This window comes from Carcharhinus amblyrhynchos, chromosome 11 (genome assembly GCF_965287045.1).
Source record: "Carcharhinus amblyrhynchos chromosome 11, sCarAmb.v2.hapA, whole genome shotgun sequence".
Taxonomy (NCBI): domain Eukaryota; kingdom Metazoa; phylum Chordata; class Chondrichthyes; order Carcharhiniformes; family Carcharhinidae; genus Carcharhinus; species Carcharhinus amblyrhynchos.
Window position 1 is genome coordinate 76,835,293 of NC_137334.1, and position 16,277 is coordinate 76,851,569.

General features: G+C 40.0%; 1 protein-coding gene across 5 annotated transcripts in view; it reads right to left on the reverse strand.

Annotated features, from left to right (window-relative positions):
- orc4 (origin recognition complex, subunit 4) overlaps window positions 1-16,277 on the reverse strand; it is a 69,677-nt gene that overhangs the window by 51,456 nt on the left and 1,944 nt on the right. For all 5 annotated transcript variants that reach the window (XM_080199386.1, XM_080199387.1, XM_080199388.1 and 2 more), the window contains 3 exons: window positions 15,114-15,189; window positions 3,519-3,592; window positions 266-356 (listed from right to left, as the gene is read on the reverse strand). In XM_080199386.1, coding sequence (XP_080055512.1) covers window positions 266-356; window positions 3,519-3,592; window positions 15,114-15,170 — 222 coding nt within the window. In that variant the 5' untranslated portion in view covers window positions 15,171-15,189. The remainder of the gene's footprint in view (window positions 1-265; window positions 357-3,518; window positions 3,593-15,113; window positions 15,190-16,277) is intronic.

A 16,277-nucleotide genomic window follows, 5' to 3' on the forward strand; every position in this document is an offset into this window, starting at 1 on the left:
ATTTTTAAATGGAAGTTCAGAACTTTAGTACTTCCACTGATGAAATATTTTATCTTCATCCCAGAGAACAGATTTTGTATTGATCTGTCCAGTGACTCGATGCTGATAAAAAAAGATAAAGTTCAAGCAAGTTAAAATCTCACTGAAGGCCATGATGTTTTAATAACATAGCCATTTCACCCCAACCCCACCTCCTGACACTTGATACAGCATTTTGCCTCAATAAAACTCCTATAATGGAGAAAGTTACACAGAAAGCACATACCATCGTTTTTCCTGCTCCTCGGGGACCAACAATTAGGACAGAGTTGCTCTCCCCATGAACAGCTGTTTGTTTTATAAGATCCATCAAATTTCTGGAAAATGCAGAGCAACACAGAGTTAAACAGATCTTTGTTAGGCAAGGGAGTCAAGGGTTATTTATGTAGGGTGGGAAGAGACAGGACAGGGCAGAGACCACAATCAGGTCAGCCATGATCTTACTGAAAGGCGCAGCAGGTTCGAAGGGCCAAATGGCCTATTGTTCCTAACATATAAAAATATACATGAACTAAGAATATGCTGAACAGATAACTGAATCTTATGGTATACTTGATGTCTTTATCTGTGCAGATGTTCAACTGATATGCTACTGAACGCCTTTCAACATTTATTTTGATACAAAACATTCAGCGTGTGTTTCAAAATAGAACAACGGCTTGAAAGCGTCTATTAAAGACTTTATTTTAAAGTCCCCATAAAACAGTAGCATGCAAAATTAAAGTGCATGGGATTGGGGGTAGTGTATCAAGGTGGACAGAACAAATTACTGTGGATGCTGGAATCTGAAGCCAAAAGAGAAAATGCGGGAAAATCTCAGCAGGTCTGGCAGCATCTATAAGGAGAGTAAAGAGCTGATGTTTCGAGTCAGCTATAACAGTGTCATGTGGACTTGAAAAGTCAGTTCTTTTCTCTCCTTACGGATACTGACAGACCTGCTGAGATTTTCCAGCATTGTCTCTTTTAGACAGAAAACTGGTTGGCTGACAGGAAACAAAGTAAGATTAAAAAGTCAATTTCTGAGTAGCAGACAGTGACGAGTAGGGTACCATAGGGATTAGTGCAAGGAGCCCAGTGATAGAAGAGGGAACCAAATGTAATATTTCCAAATTTGCAGATGACACAAAGCTGGGTGGGAGGGTGAGCTGCGAGGAGGATGCAGGGATGCTTCAATGTGATTTGGACAAGTTAAGTGGGCAAATGCATGGTAGATGCAGTATAACGTGGTTAGTGTGAGGTTATCCACTTTGGTAGCAAACACAAGAAGACAGCTTATTATCTGAACACCCATGAATTAAAAGAGGGGCATGTACAACAAGACAAAGGTAGAAAAAGCTGAAAAATCTCAGCAGATCTGACAGCATCTTTGGAGAGAGAACAGAACTAATGTTTCGAATCTGGATGACTCAGAGCTGAAGACAAAGAAAATAGGATGAGATTTATAAGACTGAGGGGGGTTATAATTGACAAAGATGCTATAGACAAAAGGACAAAGGGAATAAAATAGTCGTGATCATGGCGGAGAAGGGTGCTGGCAGTGGGCCATTAGAGATCGGAATGGGTAAACGGTAGAACAAAGGTGCAGAGCGTCAAAGGACAATGCAAGACATGTGGCATTTCCTTCAACGTGCAACAAAAACTGGGTGTCCTTGTACATCAGTCGCTGAAGGTAAGCAGGCAGGTGCAGCAGGTGGTAAAGATGGCAAATAATATGTTGTCTTTCATAGACAGAAGAATGAGCAGGGATGTCTTGCTGCATTATACAGGACTTTAGTGAGGCCATACCTGGAATATTGTGTGCTGTTTTGTCTTCTTATCTGAGAAAGGATTTTTTGCTCTACAGGGAGTGCAGAGGTGGTTTACCAGACTGATTCCTAGGATGGCAGGACCGACATACTAGGAGAGATTGAGTCAGTTAGGATTATATTTGCTGGGGTTTGACAGAATAAAGGGAGAATTTCATAGAAATCTATAAACTTCTAACAGGATAGATAGAGTAGATGCAGGAATGATGTTCCTGATGGTAGGGGTGTCCAGAACTAGGGGTCATTGTTTAAGGACCTTTCAGAACTGAAACGAGGAGAAATTTCTTCAGAGAGTGATAAGCCTCCTACCACAGAAAGTAGTTGAGGCCAAAACAGTACACAATATTCCAGGTATGGCCTCACTAAAGTCCTGTATAATGCAGCAAGGCATCCCTGCTCATTCCTCTTGCTATGCAAGACAACACACTATTTGCTATCTTTACCACCTGCTGCACCTACCTGCTTACTTTCAGCGACTGATGTACAAGGACACCCAGTTTTTGCTGCACACTGAGGAAATGTCACACATCTTGCATTGTCTGTCCTTTGACACTTGTAAATTTTCGAGCGGGAACTAAATATGGCTCTTGGGGCAAAGGGGGAGAAATTTGGGCAAGGCAGGATAAAGCTATTGAGTTGGACGATCAGCCATGATCATAATGAATGGTGAAGCAGGCTTGAAGGCTGAACGGCCTACTCTTATTTTCTATGTTTCAATGTAAATTGTGGGAAATTCACTGAAATCTATCAGGAAATAGAATCATAGTTGGAACTGATCAAGAATTAACATTTATTACGGGCAGGCTAAAATCGGATTTGAATTCACTGAAGAAGTCACTGGCATGACAGTTAGAAGAATAACAGAATTAAAATATGAAAATGCTGGAATATATTGGGATGCCATGTCCACAGAAGACAGCAGGACAGTTAGAGGAGGTAGTAAAAGAGGTATATGGGATACTTTTTTTTATTCACTGAGACATAGAGTCTGAAAGGGAGGAGGTTATTCTGGAACTGTATAAAATACTAGTTAGGCCACAGTATTCTGGTTACTGGAGTACAGGAAGGATGCAATTACATGAGCAAGGCTACAGAAGAGATGTACAAGAATGCTACCATAGGATTCTGACAGGGATTGCTTCTAGGAATGAAGAATTTAAGTTATCAGGAAAGATTGGACAGGATGGGCCTATTTTCTATGCTACAGAAGAGGTTGAGGGGAGATTTAGTTTTCACCCATCCGTCAGCTTAATATTTAATTCTTTCCAGCACCCACACACTACAGCTGTACTACATGAAATCTACATGTGTATACAGCAACTTGGCATGTTCTCTTCAACTGCACCTTTCAGACCCTAAACCTCTATCACCTAGAAGATCAAGGATAGCTGATGGAATCACACCACCTGAAAGTTCCTCTCCAAAGCACACCCCATCCAAATTTGGAAATGTATTGCCATTTCTTCACTGTTGTAGGATCAAAAACCTGGAACTCCTTACCTAGCAAAAACGCATGTGTACCTGTACCACACAGATTGAAGCAGTTCAAGGTATCACACATCATCTTTCCAAGGGTAATTAGGGATGGCAATAGATGCTGTCTTTGCCGTGATTCTCGTAAAAAATACATCAATGAAATTTGATACAAGGCTGATTCAGGCAAGCATTACTTACTTGTACTGAGCTTCTACTCCAAATGGTTTACCAGGGATATAGTGGCAGAATCGTGCTCTCAATATCATATGAACCTGTTAATCCAATGAGAAACAAGGAAGATTCTGTTGTTAATAACAAACATTGTATTAAGTTACATGTGTTCTCAAAATCAAAAAACCTACTTTTTCTTTCAATTGTACTTAACTAATTTCATTCCAAGGTGTTCATTGTGAAGTAGAAAGTTTTCAATCAAAAGCTTCAGGTTACTTGACAGTTTACATGAATTATGAGAACAGATTTTGAGCTATAAAGTACTGCTGACAAAAAGTTGGCATAAAAAGCACACAACTAAAAGTAAAATTGGGGTGCAGCGGGGGGGGGAGGATAACAGTAAAAATTAAGCCAACAGTACTGGGAATTTTTTGATTTACATTATGTTACATCCAGTTAGCATTCAAGAAATTTCTCAACTTTTATTGCTAAGGGAATGCAACCCGTTATTTGTAAATGATTTCTTGCAAGTTTCTGGGTATTTAGTGATAATTTGTTACAATCCCAATTGATGTAACAACTGGACAGGAAGATCCCAGTATTGAATCCTGGCTTAAAAGGACGTAGGAGTGCAGAGTCACAGAGCTACCGATTAGCTTTTAATAGTAATAAAAATTAGTTAAAACATGAAAAGTTTCACACCTATTCATCTCCACAAATGTACATCAATCTGAAGGGTAACACATTATCGAAATGTGTTTTATGCGATGAAGGTTTTCAGTAAACACACAGTCCCCTTGAACCCACAGGCTGCCTATGTTTCGACAACACTCTACTCTGAAACCAATTGGCAGATGCCACTCAAATTGATCTTCTGGGGATTTCTCCTCAAATTGTCACACGATTGTCATGCGTGCTTCCAAGCTCCACTCTCAAAAAGATGCACTTTAAAATTTTCTTCAAAACCAATACATTCACTTAGCTGGTTTTGTTAAGATCCATATCCAGATTTTCCAATTATCTTTTCAAACAAGGCTCTTTTAGAATCCCTATAGTGCAGAAGGAGACCACACAGTTCATCAAGTGTGCACCGACTCTGCGACTGTGCATTTTATCTAGACCCTAATATCTCTGTAACCTCATACAGTTACCCCATTAATCCCATATTCTAGACACTAAAGAACAATTTAGCATGGCCAATCCACCTATTCTGTACAGCTCTGGACTGTGGGAGAAAACCAGAACACTCAGAAAACTATGCAGACACGGGAAGAACATGCAAACTCCACACAGTTACACCAGGCTGGAATTGAGCCTCAGACCCTGGTTAGCAGTGCTAATCACTGTGCCACCCCTCTATTTCATCAAGGATTCGCTGCCAGGCTTCTTCCGTCTTGAACTGTAATATACATCCAAAGTTTTACATAAGTTCAGGTTAGTCTCCAACAGGATATGCTTGCTTCAATAACTGGAAATAAGGACACCAAACCTTAAGATTGCTTCAGATGTGTAGCTTGTCTGTAGCCAATGTCATCAACTCTTCTCCCAGATCTGACTTTAACTTGCATGAGCAGTATCCTGTTCGCAAGGCAGTTCCTCTTTCTTCCTTCATACAAATGGCACACATTTTCCATTCCTTGGTTTCTAGAACGAAGTGCCCTTTAGCTCCTCTAGCGCTTGCGTTTATGCATATCACTCCATTGTATGGCTTTCTTGCATCTAGCAGGGCTGGGAGCTGTTCTCTCTCAGGTTTCCTAGTCCTAATGCTCTGAATTCAGCTAAAAAACTGAACTTAAAAAGCCCGTGACTCTAAATATTGTTAGGGACCAGATCAAAAACTTGAAGGTATATTCTGAAGTTAGACTATACCCTAACTATTTTTGATTCTGGCATCGTGAGGATAGGGCATTTCACACCACGTGATTGTATTGACCCACTCAGAAGCTTTTATTAAGACAAATTTTTATTTAACAATACAGTTTAACGATAATAAAATCAATCAGCATAACTTTATGAAATACTTAACCATAACAAAATACAATTCTTAACTGCTACCCTATCACTATTAGTTCTAATTTAAGTAATACTCCTCATAAACGTAAACTCCTCTTCAAAATCAGTTAACAAACAGTAGACTTATGTGCTGCTAGTCCTCAAACCTCCAGGACACCCCAGGAGATATCTCTTTCCTATGGGGCTCCAAACTTCAGAGAGAGAGAAAAAAATCTCCTGCTGCTTGCAGACCCAAGCAGAAAACTGCCTGTTTGTCTCTGTAAGCACAGCTCCAATCACCTCTTGTCAATCAATCTAATTAAACTGTCCTCTAAAATCCCATGAGAAAACCCAAAAAATAAACAAAACTGCACCAACTCAGATAATACCCCAATATTGAGAATCAAGTATTCTACATTCTCAGCAAGTAGAATGCCTCGAGCAGACAGATCAGCACCAATTGAACTGAGCGCGCTCTGGCACATAACCTTCGCGAGAACCATGATAAAAATACATTTCTCAAAGACACAGTTTCATCACATGGTGACCCTAGTTGCTAGTCTCATGTTTACTTTTCATGCCATAAACTCTCTCAGCACAACAGGAACACAGTCTGAACTGAAACCTATCCTCCAGACATGCAAACACCTTTGTTCAACATGAATCTAAACCCACTTAAATTTATAGCTTATTTCTAATAGTTAATAACACAAATATAGATCACTTAAAACTACCTCTGCCTTTCTGACACACTACAGTAAATAGTAGATCCCTGAACAGTCAAAGTCATAACAAAATTTGAAAAAAGGGGAAGGAAAAATACTATAAAGAAATCGTAGAGATAGACAGAAAAATAAACTAATACACTCAGATAAGTGGAAGAAGAAAGAATCATGTGGCAATCCATCCAAAGAAAGTATCGACAGGCAAAAGTTGTCACATGTGCACAAGACACTTCAGTCCAGATTTTTGCCCCTTACTTGAACAATTGTCTGGCTCACTGCACCTTAGTCACGAGTTACAGGTCACCAATGACAATGGCACACTGGTTAGCACTGCCGACTCACAGCACCAGGGACCTGGGTTCAATCCCAGGCTTGGATGGCTGTCTCTGTGGAGCTTACACTTTCTTCTCATATCTGTGTGGGTTTCCTCCGGGTACTCCAGTTTCCTCCCACAATCCAAAGTTGTGCGGGTTAGGTAGATTGGCCATGTTAAATTGCCCCTTAGTGTCAGGGGGACTAGCAGGGTAAATACATGGGGTTAATGGGATAGAGTTTGGGTGGGATTGTGTCTGTGGAGGCTCAAGGAGCTGAATGGCCTTCTGCAACGTAGGGATTCTACGATTCAAATATTAAAACCAAATGCATAATAATTACAAATGTTAGTTTTCAAAATCAGTTTAAAGGTGACATGGATTTCAAAATAATAAATTACCAGTAATTCAGATAGTTAAAATGAATCTATTTTGAAACATTAAGTTTGGGTATTGGATCCCCCATCAGTCATGGTAAACCAGCTACAAAGGTGAAACAGACAATGTTTGGTTCACCTTTAATGGGCCCATCATAATGCCATGCAGGTGAGAAGTGTGACCCTGAAGAATCACTAAGGGACCTGTTCTGGTCCACTGCCACTTCAATTTAGAGACAACCTAATGCCCTGAGCTCTCTGAACACAAGGAATAGGAGTATGGCCCATTGAGTCAGCTCCAACATTCAATTCAGATGTACACCCATTTGCCTAACCAGCACAAACAATCTTTCTACATCTATCCTCTCAAGCCCCTTCAGGATTTTGTAGGTTTCAATGAGATTGCCTCTCATTCTTCTAAATCGAGAGAATGCAAGACCAATTTACTCAGCCCTCCCCCCGGGACCAATTTAGAGAACCTTTGCTGTTCCAATACAATTATATCCTTTTTTAAAAGTGGAGATCAAAACTGCACACAGTACTCCAGATATGGTCTCACCAAATCATGTACAACTGTAGCAAGACATCTTTGTTCTTCGAATTCTCTTGCAATCAAGGTCAATGTGCTATTTGCCTTCCTAATTGCTTGCTGCACCTGCATTCTAAATCTCTGCATTCCTTATACAAGCACACAAGATTCTTTGAACATCAGCCCTATGAACCACCTTTTAAAAAGTGATTATTTGCAGGAAAGGCTTCCAGTGTATCCTCAGCTGATGCTTCAGCACTCCCCCTTCACCACAAAATTTGAAAGCAGAATGATGGGTGAATTGATGAGGGCTGTCATAATTTGTGCGTGAGATAAATTTAGTGAGGGAGAAGATTCATACAGACGAAAACATTAACTATTTTTTCCTCTTCCATTAAGGTTCATGCGTGTCCAGTAGTAGGACAAAATTTAAATAGCTGGAGATGATTCTGGATGCATGGGTGATTTTGGTACCTTCAGTACCTGACCACACACTTTGCAATCCACAATGCTTTGTCTAGCCCCCACTATGACCAGTGAATTTGTGTTGAGCTCCACTGCCCATTTCGGTGAATAGGGTATCGCATGGAAGGTTCGGTAAATCCCAACTCAACGATGGGACAACACAGAAGTTTATAAGATATAGGAGTGGAATTAGGCCATTCGGCCCATCTAGTCTGCTCTGCCATTTGATCATGGCTGATATGCTCCTCATCCCCATTCTCTTGCCTTCTCCCCATAACCCACTAAAAGTCTGTCTAACTCCTCCTTAAATTTACTCACTGTCCCAGCATCCACTGCACTTTGAGGTAGTGAATTCCACAGATTCATAACCCTTTGGGAGAAGTTGTTCCTCAACTCTATTTTGAATTTGCTACCCCTCATCCTAAGACTATGACCCCTCATCCTACATTGCCCCACCAGCAGAAGCATCCGTCCACGTCTACTTTATCCGTATCTTTTATGATCTTGTAAACCTCAATTTGATCTCCCTTCACTCTTCTAAATTCCAGAGAGTATAGACCTAAACTGTTCAATCTCTCTTCATACAAGAAACTCCTCATCTCTGGAATCAATCTAGTGAACCACCTCTGAACTGCTTCCAATGCCACTACATCTTTACTCAAATAAGGGGACCAAAACTATGCACAATACTCCCGGTGCACTCTCACCAATGCTTTGTATAGTTGTAACAATACTTTATTATCTTTACATTCTATTACTTTAGCTATAAATGCCAACATTCCATTTGCTTTATTATCTGCTGTACCTGCATGCTAGTTTTCTGTGATTCATGAGCGAAGATACCCAGATCCCTCTGCACCAGAGCACCACATCAGCTACCCTCACCTGTACATCCTGTCTGGTGAGACAATTTGCTAGGATATAGCTGTCACATACAAATAACTGTTTAGAATTACAGATGAGAGCTGGGTGCCAATGAAGACCAATGAAAGGTTAAATACCAAGTACAGTGATCCCCTCCCTTTGCAGAGATATAACTCAAATCCCATTGAATGTTGCCAAATTAAAGCCGACGGCTGACCATGTTTTGGTTGACAAGTATTCCACCTGCCTTTTATACTGCAGGAGTGACTCTGAATATATTGAGCACTTCCCAAACCTTGGCAAGCTCTTATCTCTAAAAGCCACCATTTTTTGAGGGCATCAAAAATCAGATCAGCTGTGCCAGTTCAGCTTTCAACAAATAAGAACTCGACAACATAGACATCCACAAGTCAGCAAAAAATCCCAGCATACAAAGCAGTTGTCAGCACTCCTGCACCTCAGCGACACCTGGACAGTTCATCAGTGACACAGAAGAATATGGGACAAATTCCATCAGCATGCCAACCTACATTACAGTCTCTGGATTCAATGAGAGGGCAGTTGACCAAGTGCTAGTATCCACCTTGAAGCCTGATCCACAATCATTTAGGCAAAATTCCTGCACACTCAAATTTGTTGGACTGACCACTGTGTCCAGATGGTTAAAAACCATCTCCCTCACCAGCCCCTGCTATTTCAACTATCACATCGCCAATATTCTAGGGGAACGCTGGAATACCTGGGTTAGGGAAAGCACTAATTCTGGAGCACAAGCCTGCAGCACTTTTCCTTGGAGCAGAGGAGACTGAAGGGTGCACATGATTGAAATGCATAAAATTATGAGGGGCATAGATCGACAATAAGAAACTTTTCCCCTCAGTGCAGGAATCAATGATGAAGGGGCATGGATTTTAGGTAACGGGGAAGGAGGTTGAGAGCGGATGTGAGGAAAAATCTTTTCACCCTAAGGGTAGTGAGAGACTGAAACTGGCCACCATCTATAAAATAGAAGTCAAGAATGTGATAGAATAATCTTCACTTCCCTGGATGACCACAGCTCAAACACTTAAGGAATTCAACACCATCCAAGGCAAAGCAGCCCACTTAATTGGCAGCCTACCCACCACCTTAAAACACATCCACACCCTCCACGACCAACACACACTGACAACAGTGTGTATAATCTATGAGATGCACTTCAGTAACTCAGCATTGGCTCCTACATCAAAACCTACCAAACTTCTGCCACTAGAAAGACAAAAGCAGCAGATCCATAGGAACATCAACAGTTGCAAGTTTATCTCCAAATCACACGTCAACCTATCTTGGAATGGTACTACGGTTTCTTTAACCCACTGTTGCTGGATCGAAATCCTGGAACTCCATCCTTAACATTACTATGCTTGTACCTAAACCAAATGAGCTGCAGTGTTTCACGAAGGCAACTCACTACCGCTTTCCAAAGACAATTAGGGGTGAGCAATAAAGGCTTGCCTAGCCAATGTGCACATCCTGTGATTAATAAAAAAGACTCATTAGCAAAGAAAACCTCCTGAGATTAAAAAAAGGACACGAGTTACTCAACATCCTCAGAACAATGTTGTCAAGATATCAGGATTCCGACTAACCCTGCAATGGGACATGCTGACAGTTGCACAGGAGGTCATTCTGACCCATGCTCATCCCTAGGCTGAGCCACTTCAACTGGCTAATTTCCCAAATCATATTGATTGACACTTATTCAGCAGCAAAAGAAATTGCGAGGAAGAATGCTGCAGAAAAAAGACAACTGAGCTGAGTGGGCAGATAGGTGGTAATTGCTGTGCATTGCCAAGTATTATGCAGTGAACATTTCAATCAAATGGAAACAACTGTAGAAATATACCCAAAGGCAAAACCAATAGAAATAGAAAAGTTCATGAAAGAACATGAAGTGGGATTTTGAATTTTACATAAGAGTATTTAATACAAGAGCACAAAACTGTTTTAGAATTTGTAGGAGACAGTAATTGGGACAGAATTCAAGCATCACATAATTCTTGACATTCTATTAAAGGAAGGATATTAAAGCCATAGAAAGAATACAGTGCCACATTCACTAGAATACCAGAAATGGCGGTTCATATTTTTAAAAATAACTATCCCAATATTTTGATAAGAAGTCTCACAACACCAGGTTAAAGTCCAACAGGTTTATTTGGGAGTACAAGCTTTCAGAGTGCTGCTCCTTCATCATCACTCACCTTACGAAGCAGCAGCACTCTGAAATACTCGTGCTACCAAATAAACCTGTTGGACTTTAACCTGGTGTTGTGAGACTTCTTACTGTGCCCACCCCAGTCCAACACCAACATCTCCACACCAATATTTGAGCATTCTGTTTACTGGACAGAGAAGATTAATGGTACTGGGGGGTGGGGGTGGTGGCGGTGGGGGCAGGGAATAAAAAATATGTTGGATTAAATGGGGCTTTTATGCTGGATATAAAATAGGTCTCTGTCCAGCAGAAAAAGCCCAACTGTGCAAAATATAATCTACCTGCATATCTTTTAATTTCATTTTAATGGACAATTTCAGTTGAATAACCAGCAAGGAAGGAATAGTCTATGGAACCTTTGCAAAAGACAACACCGTGTCCATACTAACCATTTACAAGAGTAATCAAATGCGAATTCTACCTTGTGGCTATGCCTACTAAGTTTTGCTTAGTCCATGCTCTAAACGTTCAGCCATTTCTTACTTAAAAGATATAAAAGCCTCTTTCTATTATAATCTCCATGTTATTGCCAGCAAACCTAACATGTAACAAGTACTATTGCAATGTTCACATTTTGTAGCTAGCCACAAATGTGCCTTACACATATCCAATAACTCCAATTATCGGAGTATTATTGATATATTAATAGAGAATGCCACATTTAACATGGTGCTGTATATATCTCACGTGGCCATCACATTTGCAGGAGCTATCTGCAGTCTAACTGGTGAAGTATGAACTGATAGTTGAAAACAGGTTTCTCATGTTTCAAATTTATCTGCCGATGACCAACAAGTCTGATGCACTGGTTGTGAGTCTGGTGAACTCTGTTGCTACTGCCATTTGAAGTTTAAGTTAGGATCATTGAATCTTGAGCCTGTGCTGGCTCTTTGAAAGAGCTGTTCAATTTCTTTCCACAACTCAACTTTTCCCCATAAGTTTTCTTCAAGTACATGTCCAATTGCCTTCTTAAAAATTCCAATGGAATTTGAATTCACCGCCCTTTTGGTTTGAACATTCAGATCTTAACTACGAGTATGAAGAAAATTCTCCCCTCATTTCCCTGCTAGCTGTTTTGCCAATTATTTGCCAATGGTTTCTCCCTGTTTGCTCTGTCAAAACTCCTCAAATGTAAATACCTATTAGGTCTCCCTTACATATCCCATCTGAAAAGAACAACCCATCCTCTCTTTCTCTACTGCAAGTGAATAGGAAGGCAAATGGATCGGTGTAGTTTATTGCAAGGGAAGTGAAATATCAAAATAAAGATTGCTCCGAAGAGTCATATTGAACTTGAAATATTAACTCTGTTTCTCTCTTCAGAGATGTTACTAAACTTGCTGAATTTTTCCAACATTTTCTGTTTTTATTTCAGATTTCCAGCAGCTCTGTCCTTTTATTGCTTGGATGTTTTGGGCATTGATGAGACATCTCAGTATTACGTAGTTTTGGTCTCCTTATTTAAGGAATGCTATAAATGTGTTCCGAGAAGGTTCACTCAACTGATACCTGGGATTGGAGGGGAGGTGGCGGTGGGGGGAGGGGGGGTGGTCTGCATTGTTATCTTATGAGAAGGTTGACCTGTATCCATTGGAGTTTAGAAGATTGAGAGGTCATCATATTGAACACAAGATCCTGAGGGGACTTGACAAGGTGAATGCTGAAAGGATGTTTCCCCTGTGGGAGAGACTAGAACGAGAGGATACAGTTTAAAAAAAGGGCTCTCCCACTTAAAATGGAGACAAGGAGAATTTATTTCTCTCTGGAGAGTGGTGGAAGCAGGGTCACTGAATATTTTTAAAGCTGTGTTAGATAATTTCTTAAATGACAAGCAAGTCAAAGGGTATAGGGAACATTGAAAATAGGAGCATAAGTAGACCATTCAGCCCATTGAGGCTGCTCTACCATTCAAACAGATCATGGTTGATTATCCATCTCCATGCCATTTTTTCCCACCACTCCCATATCCCTTGACGTCATTAATATTCAGAAATCTATCAATTTCTATCTTAGACGTGCCCAATGTTTGCTTCCACAGCTCAGATAAAAAATTCCAAAGATTCACCACCCTCTTCATCTCAGTCTTAAATGGCCTGTCCCTTTATCTGAGACTATGTCCCCAGCTCTTGGCTCACTAGCCATATGGAACATCCGATCCACATCTATCGTCATGCCCTGCAAGAAACGTATAAGTTTCAATGAGATCACTTCTCATTCTTTGAAACTAGAGTACATACACCCAATCTCATCTCAATCTCACCTCAAAATAATTCTGCCACTTTGTGAATTAATCCAGTTAACCTCCATTGCATTCCGTTGATGGGAAGTACATCCTTCCTTTGATAAGCAGACAAGAACTGTACACAATACTCTCAAGTTAGATCTCATCGAGGCTCTATACAATTGCAGCAAGTAGATTAGACAGGAAATTGGAGTTGAGGTCACAAGCAAACATGACATTGAATGGCAGAATGGACTCAAGGAGCTGAATAGCCTGCTCCTCATTCATATTTCTGTACGTTTCCCAAATAAACTTCCTCTGTCTCTGTTCCAGGACCTTGACATCCTTCCTAAAGTACCACACCCAAATTGTGTATCATATAGCCTAACCAAACATTTGTAAAGGACTGCAATAACTTATTTTTGTTGCATTCAATAGCCCTATTTACAAAGCCAGACCATTTAGCATCCCATTAGTTTTCTCAACTACCTTTGGCCCGTTCTCTTGCACTTCACTCAGTATAGTAATATTTACATTATACTATCTTACTATGTTTCTTCTCCCAAAGTGCATTACACTCCATTCTTATCTGAAGTAACAGCATCTGTGTGGCTGCCCATATCCTCCTGAAGTCCACTAGTATCGTGCTAACGATTTATTATTTTGCCAAGCTTTATATCTGCTGCAAACTTTGAAATTGTACTCCTTAATCCTAATTTCATGTTATTAACATGCATGAAAGAAATGGTTCCGATATTGCCCCCAAGAGACCCTACAGTATACTTTGATCTGGACAGAAAACTATTCATCCATTGCTACTTGCTTCCACTTATCACTTTGCCAATTCTGTATCCAAGTTACCAGCATGTGCTTCTATTTCCTGAGCAAATATGTCATGAGGTACTTTAGCCTTTCAGAAGTTTATATTTTCACAACATCTACTGCACTTCCTTCACCAATTCTCTGTTACATCAAAGAAGTCAACTGGATTAGTCAGGCACAATTTGCAACAAAAGTCTATGCTGGCCGTCTCCTTTTAATCCATGCTTCTCAGGGTGAGAAGTCTGCTGGATAATGATCTCTGATAGTTTTTCTACCTCTGATAATAAACTGATTGGCCTGCAGTTACAACTACCATCCTGCATTTTGCGTCGCTATTTATTTATTTTCAGCTCAACTCACAGAGACATTTGTTCTAAGTGCTGATTGTACATTGCTCAAGCTCATAAAAGCATGCATCCCATGTCAACACTGTTTATTGGACTTCATAAACAACCAGCCTTGGATTTTTTCAGCAAGTTCAGTGCAGGATCAGGAAAGAAAGAACATAAATGGAAAATGCAGTGCATAATTGGATGAGTTTTGTTTAATGAAAATCAAACAATATATTTCAAGATTATTCTATTTGTTCTAACTGAACTGGTGACTTTCCCCAAAATCAGATGGAGGCTTGGTTACCTCAAATCAAAAGATTACAGACTCAAGACCAACTCCAAGATTTTATGTAAGCTCTGTTGAAATTTTGAAGTATTGTACTGTTGGAAGTACATCTAGTAGCTGACTCATCAAACCTGTATACTAATTTAGCTAAATGCAAAAGATCCTATGGCAGTACACAAATGAGAACTGGCAAGTTCTCCCAAAGTCTTGATCAACATTTATCCTTCAACCAACAAACCCATTTTCTCTGCGCAAGCCAGCAACCATAGTTCTTACGTAACAATTACAACACGAGCTATAAAAGTTGCATTCTTTTAACAGTGCTCTTACAGTAATAATACAAAGACATTCGAAAAGCAAACAGCAATTATAAAGAAAAGGCTGCTTATCTCATTACAAGAATTCAGTATGTGATTATATAATTTAGTTGTAAATACAAACCTGAGCAATGCATTCACCCAGAGAAAAGCTGTTCTCCTTAGATTTTCTTTTACTCATGATAACAATTTTTCATAAACTGTAAAGAAAAACGTTAAAAAAACATGATCTACTCAGTTCAAATGTTTCACAATAAAGAGCAGTGATGTGTGTATTATGATTGAAATTATTTTTTAAACCAGGTTTATTTTACGAAAATGATTCCTTGTTGGCAATTTGGGTTAAAACACTTCATAAAAAACTTCTGCTTTTGAAATTTAAAATTTACAGGTATGACAAACCTACAGGTTTGAAGACCAGCCAGCAGGATAAAAGATACATTACATGCCATATTTTGTGCTTGGTTTATTAAGAAAGCTGTGTCTGTGGCAAGGCAGCTATTTTCAGTGTTGTGAGATAACAAGAACATCCACATTAATAAAAGATTGAGACTCAGTATTTCTCAGAGTGTCATGTGATTCAATACTCATTGATCTTCATGCTGTCCACTGCTCTAGTCAATGAAAGAGGTAGAAGATAGTCTTAGGGGAGGGTCACAGTTTTTACAGGAGTCTGTCTAACATCACTCCAGCTTTCAAAGGGTTCACTTATCCCCATTTTGCCAAGTCATAACATTGTGTGATCATCGGAAGGCACTTCTCTCAGTTTTCAGAATCAAATATTAGCAATAAAGCCCACTCTGGTGGTGACTTCACTCTCTGCCCATGCCAGGATAATCTTCCAGATGATGTCAATTGCCACAGCGTGCATCTCTTCGACCAGAGGTCATCTTTTCTCCTGCAATTTGCCTGGTTGTACACAGAAGGATACAAACTCCTCCCTGCTGTCCACACTGGCTGCAGATCTTCATCTCCATCTCTTTCTGTCTGTAATCTGGGTCAGGAAATCTTTCCATGGTTATTTTCTACTTATTCTTAGTAACTGTTGACTTTGGGGTGCCCTGTTCCCATGGTACATGGCCTGTTGCTGGGCAGAACTCCTATGACTCTTTTCAATACCTGAATTTTTGATTTAATGTATTGTCACATCTATTGGGATACAGCGAAAAGTACTGTTTCTTACATTCTATACATATAAAACATAGCGTTCATCGAGTACACAGGGGAGAAGGGAAGGAAATGGGGCTGAATATAGTGTCACAGTCATAACTAGGATATACATTATTAG